This window comes from Hordeum vulgare, chromosome 2H, assembly GCF_904849725.1.
Source record: "Hordeum vulgare subsp. vulgare chromosome 2H, MorexV3_pseudomolecules_assembly, whole genome shotgun sequence".
NCBI lineage: Eukaryota > Viridiplantae > Streptophyta > Magnoliopsida > Poales > Poaceae > Hordeum > Hordeum vulgare.
The window spans coordinates 656364991-656374977 of NC_058519.1; the positions used below are offsets into that span (position 1 = coordinate 656364991).

Below are 9987 nucleotides of genomic sequence, written 5' to 3' on the forward strand. Positions count from 1 at the left end.
TCACTATTTTCTGGAATTCATTAGTCTTTAATTGTGTTTATTGCGCTTTGAAGGTGAATCACGCAAATTTGTTTTATTTTATAAAATAAAAATAATACACATGTACTTTTCGTCGTGTTTTCGAGTGCATCATAATGATTCATTTTGTGATAGTGTGTTAGCTTGTTTTTTCACACCAAAACATTTGGTTGTGTTTCAATATTCTATAAGCGCGTGCACTTTCGTGGCTTCCTAGTTCCCCCTCCACGTGCACCCGACGTCGCTACACTAATGGAAAACGGGCCTTTGGTCGGGACACTTTAGTCCCGGCCTGCCTCAATTCTCAATGCCTTCCTCGAGGCTTTAGTCCCGGCCCGTAAGGAGCCTTTAGTCCCGGTTCGTGTCCCAAACCGGGACTAAAGGGCTACGCGGTGGGCAGTGGTGGTGGAAACCGTTCGTATCCCCCTTTAGTCCCGGTTGGTGGCTCAACCCGGGACTAAAGGCCTAACACGTGGCCTGCTGTAGTGGTGGCAACCGTTGGTATGCCTCTTTAGTCCCGGTTGGTGGCTCAAACCGGGACTAAAGGCCCAAAACGGTTTGCATCCCGCTTCACAAAACCACAACCAAAGCAGAGTCTGTGTCGCGTCGTCCTTCTTTCTCTGTTCTTCTTCCTCTCTCGCTCTCGCGCTGTTCTTCTCCTCTCTTCTTCCCTTCTCTTGTTCCACCATGCCAACTCGCTTTGGAGAGGTGCTCGCACATGGCAAGACCAAGCTCGATGTCGTGTACACGAACGAGAGCAGGGAGGTGCCGCATTTTCTTAGACAGTTGAAGGAACGATGGCTTGACGCCGCAGTGGATCATGAGAAGTTCTTGGGGCTTGATCTGGAGTACACGGCCGATCAACGCGGTGTTTCCGTCATCCAACTATGTTTCGCACACCATATCTTGATCTTCTAATGGGCGAGGTAAGTTTTGAGGCTTTCTTTGATCCAAGGTAATGACATTGTAAGTTTATTTGTTTCAATCATAATTGGTTCCCTTCAAATAGTTGTAGTGAAACAATTTTGATTAGTTGAAGGGGAACAGAATCTGATTGGAATAGTGTTCCATAATCTGAAAAATCGTATTAGAATCAACTAGTGTTTAATATGTTCCATTGGAATCATAGTTGGTTCGCTTCAAATAGTTGTAGTGAAACAATTTTGATTAGTTGAAGGGAATAGTTGTAGTGATAGTTGAAGGGACTAGTGTTTAATATGTTCCATTGGAGTAGTGTTCCACAATCTGAAAAATCTGATTGGTTCAAAATGTTCCATTGAAATCATAGTTGTAGTGATACAATTTTATGCGGTGTTCTTTGATCCAAGGTTATGAAAATTGCATATAGCTAGTGATCTCTCTAGGTTCCATTGGATAGCAATATGATATGTCATAGTCATGAAAATTGCATATAGCTAGTGATCTCTCTAGGTTCCATTGGATAGATATAGTGATCTCTCTAGGTTCCATTGGATAGCAATATGCAACATGTCTAGCTTATTGAATATTTGCAAAACCGTGGGAGAATATATATATATATATATATCATAGTTAATTTACGGTATCTTGATCAATTCGTAGGATATGAAAATTGCATAGGATAGCAATATGTTCTATTTGAATCCTAAAGATAATTTTCTCTTTAGTTGTAGTGAAACATGTTTCCTTATTGCAGCAGTATGTAACATTTGTTCCATTTTAATTTGTTTGTGTTGCAGTAGTGACAAGCATTCTCCAGAACTCATGGACTTCCTTCGCAGCGGCATCACTTTTGCTACCGTTGACATAAGGAACGACAAGCTGAAGATGAGGTACAACTTCGGTATTGAGATACCAACTGGTTGCCTCATTGATCTCCAAATGGTATTCAGGCTTCGACATGTCAGGACTTCGATGGCTCATATGGCAGTTGCCTTGATCGACGAGGAATATGGTAATATGAAGACCAATTTCCCAAAGTCTCAGCACAAACTTTAGGAGAAGGCCCCACTTGATCGTATCAACATTGAGTATGCAGCAAAAGATGCATACGTTTCATACGAGTTGTACCGCAAGATTCGAGTCGTCAACTATGGCCAGCGTCACCTCGAATAAGGTGGACATTCTGATTCTAGTCGTCAACTATGGCCAGCGTCACCTCGAATAAGGTGGACATTCTGATTCGAGTCGTCAACTATGGCCAGCGTCACCTCGAATATATATATCTATGATAGCTATTATTATGTACTGTTTGGACTAGTATCATGTGCTGCTTGGACCAATTTATATATGTCTAGTTTCTATTTGTGCCATTATAGTTTCCAAATTTGAATGGTTTAGCCCTTTCTAACTTCATTTGCTACTTTTGAATGGTTTAGCCCTTTCTAACTTCATGGTATCATGCATTTCGACCACATATATATACAAAAAGTCTTCAGTTCAAATAAGTTCAAAAAATGAAATCCCTTTTGTAACAGATCTGGTTTTGATTAAAATAGTCATTTAAAAATGAAATACCATTAGTCCCACGTGGCGTGCAGCGGAACCACGTGGCGTGCAGCAAAACCATGTGGCGTGCCGCGGAACCACTTTTGTTGTGGGGGTCACTTTTCCTTCTTCTCCTTGTGCTAGATATTTGTTATGCATTAGGGAAAGAAGGAATAGCGACCATCATCACGGTCAAAAAATCAGGTGAGGGAGTGTCCACCATACATGAGAGAAGAAGAATGCCGACTATTGTTGTGGGGGTTGCTTCTCCTTCTTCTCTTTGTTCTAGATATTTTTTTATGCACTAGGGGAAGAAAGAGTAGCGACCCTCATCGACGGTCGAAAAATCAGGTGAGGGAATGTCCACCATACATGAGAGAAGAAGAATGTCGACTGTTGCTGTGGGGGGTCGTTTCTCCTTCTTCTCCTTGTGCTAGATATTGGTTATGCACTAGGGGAAGTATGAGTAGCGACCATCATCGACGGTTGAAAAATCAGGTGAACTAGTGTCCACCATATATGAGAGAAGAAGAATGTCGTCTCTTATTGTGGGGGTCGCTTCTACTTCTAAAGAGATTGTCCATTTTGTACACGAAGTGCATCCAGTTTTTGTCGTAGCCCTTTCAACTTTTTAACACATGCCATGTGGGTGAAATGATGATAGCATGCCAACTTTCAACATTTTCAGAGTTCATTTGTAGTGCTTTTCAATTTCAGGGTCAACTAGCTCAAAAAAAATAAGTAAATGCACGAAGAATACCAAATGAAGTCAGAAATTGTTGAAATTTTGTGATGTGCCTTTGAATGGTGCATTTTGAACACACAAAAGGTATGGAGTTCAAATAAGTTTTAAAAAATGAAATCCCTTTGTAAGAGATGAGTTCTCGTTCGAAACGCTGATACTTCGAGAGAGATTGTCCGTTTTGTACACGAAGTGCATCCAGTTTTTGTCGTAGCCCTCTCAACTTTTTAACACATGCTACGCGGGTGAAATGATGATAGCATGTCAACTTTCAACATTTTCAGAGTTCATTTGTAGTGCTTTTCAATTTCAGGGTCAACTAGCTCAAAAAAAATAAGTAAATGCACCAAGAATACCAAATGAAGTCAGAAACTGTTGAAATTTTGTGATGTGCCTTTGAATGGTGCATTTTGAACACACAAAAAGTATGGAGTTCAAATAAGTTCAAAAAAATGAAATCCCTTTGTAAGAGATGAGTTCTCGTTCGAAACGCTGATACTTCGAGAGAGATTGTCCGTTTTGTACACGAAGTGCATCCAGTTTTTGTCGTAGCCCTCTCAACTTTTTAACACATGCTATGTGGGTGAAATGATGATAGAATGCCAACTTTCAACATTTTCAGAGTTCATTTGTAGTGCTTTTCAATTTCAGGGTCAACTAGCTCAAAAAAAAAGTAAATACACGAAGAATACCAAATGAAGTCAGAAACTGTTGAAATTTTGTGATGTGCCTTTGAATGGTGCATTTTGAACACACAAAAAGTATGGAGTTCAAATAAGTCCAAAAAAATGAAATCCCTTTGTAAGAGATGAGTTCTCGTTCGAAACGCTGATACTTCGAGAGAGATTGTCCGTTTTGTACATGAAGTGCATCCAGTTTTTGGCGTAGCCCTCTCAACTTTTTAACACATGCTATGTGGGTGAAATGATGATAGCATGCCAACTTTCAACATTTTCAGAGTTCATTTGTAGTGCTTTTCAATTTCAGGGTCAACTAGCTCAAATTAAAAATAAGTTAATAGTTTGGATAGTCAAAATAATTACTTTTGAAAATAGAAAATAGTTTTGCATTATTTATTCAATTTCAAACACTTTTCATTATCGTAGTTCTGTCAAATTCTCAAATATGCAAAAAGAATTTTAATAAACATAGTTTTTAATTGAAAATAACAAAATAGTTAATAGTTTGGATAGTCAAAATAATTACTTTTAAAAATAGAAAATAGTTTTGCATTATTTATTCAATTTCAAACACTTTTCATTATCATAGTTTTGTCAAATTCTCAAATACGCAAAAAGAATTTTAATAAACATAGTTTTTAATTGAAAATAACAAAATAGTTAATAGTTTGGATAGTCAAAATAATTACTTTCGAAAATAGAAAATAGTTTTGCATTATTTATTCAATTTCAAACACTTTTCATTATCATAGTTTTGTCAAATTCTCAAATATGCAAAAAGAATTTCTAATAAACATAGTTTTTAATTGAAAATAACAAAATAGATAATAGTTTGGATAGTAAAAATAATTACTTTTGAGAACAGAAAATAGTTTTGCATTATTTATTCAATTTCAAACACTTTTCATTATCATAGTTTTGTCAAATTCTCAAATATGCAAAAAGAATTTTAATAAACATAGTTTTTAATTGAAAATAACAAAATAGATAATAGTTTGGATAGTCAAAATTATTAATTATGAAAATAGAAAAAAATGAAACTATATGAGAATTTATAGTGAAAATTCAATCTAAATTCAAATGGAACTCACTTTGAATTCAGGTTGAATTTTCTCCATAATTTCGAATATAGTTTCAATTTTGAGTGAGTTTAGGCCCGTAAGCCTGCTTTAGAGAGGAGCTCGATGGAGAAGCTGCGACGGGGCTTATAAACAAGTGTTAGTCCCCCTCGCTGGGCGAGGTGGGACTAAACTTATCGTGCCTGCCGAGGAGGGGCTTTAGTCCCGGTGCGTGGCTCCATCCGGGACGAAAGACCCCCCTTTAGTCCCGGATCGAGCCCCGAACCGGGACTAAAGGCCCATGCTTCCCGCCTTTTGGTCTGCCGAAAAAGGCCTTTAGTCCCGGGTCGTGGCTCCAGCCGGGACTAAAGGGTGTCTTCAGTCCCGGATCGAGCCCCGAACCGGGACTAAAGATCCACCTATATAAGCGGGAGTTAGAAAATTTCCAACCCAAATCGCATTTCCTTCTCTCCTTCTTCCTCGTTCCCCTGCCCGGCGCGGCACAGCGACGAACTCGACGACGCCGTCAGGCTGCCGCCGTCCTGCTCGCTGCCGCCTGCCGTCCTCCTCGCCGTCGCCGTCGTCCTCCTCGCCGCGCGCCGTCGACACCTCCGGCCGGTAAGCCCCCCGCCCCCTCCTCCCCAACACTCCGGCCAGTAGAAGAAAAGAAGAAAAAGGAGAAGAAAAGAAGAAAAAGGAGAAGAAAGGAAGAAAAAGGAGAAGAAAGGAAGAAAAAGGGAAGAAAAGAAGAAAAAGATTTTTTTTTGTCATTTAATTCCTATTGTTATTAGGTTTGTGCTAGATTATTAGGGTTAGTAATATTTAGAATTAGAAAAAAGGAAAATAAGAAGAGGAGGAGAAGAAAAGAAGAAAAAGGAGAATAAGAAGAGGAGGAGAGGAGAAGAAGAGGAAAAATAGAAGAAGAGGAGAAGTAGAAGAAGAGAAAAAATTAGAAGAGGAGAAGTAGAAGAAGAGAAGAGGAGAAGTAGTAGAAGAAGAGGAGAAGTAGAAGTAGAAGAAGAAGTAGAAGAAGAGGAGAAATAGAAGAAGAGGAAAAATTAGTTTAGGGTTACAAGAAGAAGAAATATTATTTTTGTCATTTAATTTTGCTATTGTATAGTGTATATGCTTAAGTGTTAATAGTGTTTCTTAGATTATTGCTTAATTTTTCTATTGTATATGCTTAAGTGTTAATAGTTTAATTTTGCTATTGTATATGCTTAAGTGTTAATAGTTTATTTTTAGCAAAAAAATTAATAGAACTAGTTTATTTTTTAGTTCATTTTACGATGCCTATCCCGCATCCTGGTCGTCAACTCGGCGGAGGACACCTGCTTGATCAGAGGGGCCCTGTCCGGGACTGGGCTCCGCCCGGCTGGTATTGGGAGGTGCTACCTTCCGGGGGGCGTAGGTTGGTGAGGAGCCAGCCCGTCGTTGACCCGATCCTTATTTGGTGGCGGTCGCGTGGGCCAGTGAGGGTGCCGAGGCTTCCGGACACCGCAGAGGTGGTACGTCACCGTGTCAGCGAGGAGGATGAGCACGTCCGTCGCTACATGGTTGCGTTGGAGGGCAGGTTTGAGCATACCTGGCAGGTTCTTCGGGGATCTCACTGGAGCTATGATCCTATGATGGTTCCTTCTCTTTGGGTGTCCACCGCCCGCGCCGATACCCGTCGGGCGCTACGGTTCTAGATGTATCAGTGATGCTATATGTATGATAGTATTCGAGGAGTATTATTGATAATATTCGACGATGTACGGACAAAAGAGATGATGTATTTGCTTATAATTGAATGCATGCTAATTTGAATACTACTTTATTTTATGATTTGGTTTTACTTATTGAATGCTCAAATTGGAAAAGTACTCCTACTTTGAATACTATGCTCAAATTGATAAGGAAAGAGTTGATGCCTTCGACCCATTATCGAGACCCTTGGAACAGTTCCAAAGCCTACAGGACATGCTTCAAGGGTAATTTCAATCATTCTTGCACTCTATCGGTCTCTTTCGGCGATTTTGTGATATATCAATTAATGAAAAACTTAGCAAATCATTATCCTTGTCGGGCAGGGTTTGGAAGAGGTTCATGTGCGTGACTCCCGGTATTGAGCCTGAGAAGCTGACCTTAGTAGTATGATATACTTCTATTTTCAATACATTTATGATGCTAGATTATTATTTTGATTATATATATTCTATTCTCGTAAAGTGCGACCAGCAGCCACGGGGAACGCATCTATGCGGATACTATGTTTGCGAGACCATTCGCACGTTTACCTCTGAGCACAAGGATCACAGATTCGACGTAAGCAATGAACATTCACACCTCTATTTTTACCCGTCATTCTTTGTTATCATGATTGATATTCATATTCATCTCCTCTTCTTATATAGTACACGGCCATGAGGACGAAGGTCCTACCAGAGCAACGCGCGATTGCTGTTGCAGAGGAGCTTGCGACCTTTCTGAGGACGGAAGCTATAGATGACAAATGACGATTTAGTGTAGCTAGGGGCCATTACTGATGTTCGTCCATGTAATCGAATAGACGGGCTCTAGTCCCGATAATTCAGATCTCCATATAATTGTATATATATGTTCGCTTGCAAGATAAGTTAATCTTATATATATATGCATAATTCTTTCTATTTAAATTATATGAAAACTAATTCCCGAACACCAAACGAGGCATCACGTTAATCTCCCGAACACCAAAACCCTAAAACCCTAAAACCCAAAAATAATTTCATTCAAAAAAAATCCAAAAATAAACAAAATCTGAAACTCTTTAGTCCCGGTCCGTGTAACAAATACAACCCCTAGCATAGGCATGTGCTATAGTCCCTAAATACATGTAAGTCATAAACTGGATCCGCTTTTCCAGTGTACATTCACAGGTCACGGAAGACATGCCATGAAACTAGGCCTTCCGAAAAAAGAGACTATTTCCCCTCAAAAACAAGGAAAAAGAAAAAGGGATTATTATTTCTGCTACACCTTTCCTTGTCCTTGGAAGGCGATCATCATATTAGCATGTAGGTCAAAATTATGAAAGGTAACAAAATAAAAAGCAAATAACACCCTTAAGTGGCGCATCCTGGATAGACAAATCTTCTAAAATGAACGAATGGCGTCGTCATTCACAGTAATCGCGCCCTCCTTTGTTGTGTAACGGATGGCAAGAGGGGCCTTGAGCGGGGTAGAGGATACGGCCTTCCAGACGGAGTTCCCCTTACCGGAGCTCCCCGCATTGCTCATGTCAATCCACTTGTCCGAGCCCTGCCCCTTGACCTCCATCTTGGAGATGTCTTCGGCAGTGCCGCCAAAGCATTTGGCGGCCACCATGAGGTTGGTGGGGGTGGAGCCTTTGGCGAGTGCCAAGCCAACCTTCCCCGAGGTGGCGCACCGGGCACCGGCGATGAGCACCGCCATGATGGTTAGAGCGAGCATGGACGCCGAAGAAAAGGATGCCATCTTGGTTTCAAATTAAGCTCGCAAGTATTGTGAGCTGTTGTGTCGATGGAGTGCATGCATGTGGTGGTATTTATGCCCGTAAGCCAGTGATATCAACCATATATATGTGTGTGTGGCTCTCTATTATTTGCATGCATTGTCCTCGTATGTGACTGACCATACTTTCCGTGTAGCTGCCTCCCTTAATTAGATATACTAATTCTCTAAAAGATATGCGTGCACTATATGTGATTTTTCAGAATTAGTTTCGTGGACATGATTTTATTTTGCACACCTAAGAGCAACTCTAAAACACAACGAAAAGTGCATGCAAATTTTTATTTGGTAGCCAAACCCTGATTCCTATCCCAAAAATTAAATCCTATCAAAATCGTGTGTATTACGATTGTGCTTTCTAGTTGATGCCCCAAAACATACTCCCTTCATTTTTAAATATAAGACATTTTAAAGATTTCACTATGAACTATATACAGATATATGTAGTCATATTTAAGGATGTAGATTCACTCATTTTGTTTCGTGTGTAGTCTATAATGAAATTTCTAAAAAGTCTTATATTTAAGAACAGAGAGTACTTTGTATTGTAATTGTCCTGCTTTGTGCATTCATATGAACATTCCACTTTCTATTTTTTTAATTTTGTGAACGGTCTTTACTACTTCCTCCTTTCCTAAATATAAGTCTTTTAGAAGATTTCACTAAGGTACTACATACGAAGTAAAATGAATGAATCTACATTTTAAATTATGTCTATATACATTCGTATATTGTCCTCTAGTAAAACCTCTAAAAAGACTTATATTTAACAACGGAGGGAGTAGTTTTGTTGACCTGATATTTTTATGTATTTGTTTTTTACTCGCAAAAAAATATAAAAATGCCATGCATTGATGTCAAACAAACGAATAACACAAGAAAAGGAAAATAACCTAAGGCCAGCTTATTGAACTTGCCTCGTGATTGTGGTCTTCTTTGACATGTATCATAACATATCGAACAACAGGACACCCAACGGAAAGTACACTACTTGTTAGTCAAAAAGAAAAAGAAAAACGTATTCTAGTCCTAGACAATCCTTTCAAGAAGGGATTGCCGAACGTACATCTTTATATTTACCTGTTAATAAAGCATATATATACTTTTATGATAGGTCATTAAAATTACCTTTAAAGTTGGCTTAAATTACCCACTATGCCATCCGTAAGTGAAAAAAACGGTTCAGATTTTTTTTTGTCAAAGTCGTCGTCGCGTGCAGTTATTAAGATATGAGAACTAAAAACCATGAGCATGTGCTCAGTTTGGTGGCTAGAGCGGCTGCCTTCCACACAGTTTGACCCCTGGTAGGCACACATTTTTCCATCCCTATTATTTCTCTTTGTATGTAGCAGCAAACATGGGTTAATGGACCAGCCCATGTTTTATTATTTCAATATATTTTTTTCTTTAAATTAATACATGATTTTCCAAAAATCCATTTTTTTAGTTTTGAAAAAAATGTTCATGAAATCATAGAATGTTTGGGCATTAAAACAAAGGTTCAGCAAAT

General features: G+C 39.2%; 1 protein-coding gene across 1 annotated transcript; it reads right to left on the bottom strand.

Annotated features, from left to right (window-relative positions):
- Window positions 1-7781: 7781 nt before the first annotated feature.
- Window positions 7782-8480, bottom strand: LOC123431283 (pollen allergen Lol p 2-A-like). The gene has a single exon (XM_045115104.1). The coding sequence runs from the start codon at window positions 8439-8441 to the stop codon at window positions 8082-8084; it is 360 nt and encodes a 119-aa protein (XP_044971039.1). The 5' UTR covers window positions 8442-8480; the 3' UTR covers window positions 7782-8081.
- Window positions 8481-9987: the final 1507 nt, after the last annotated feature.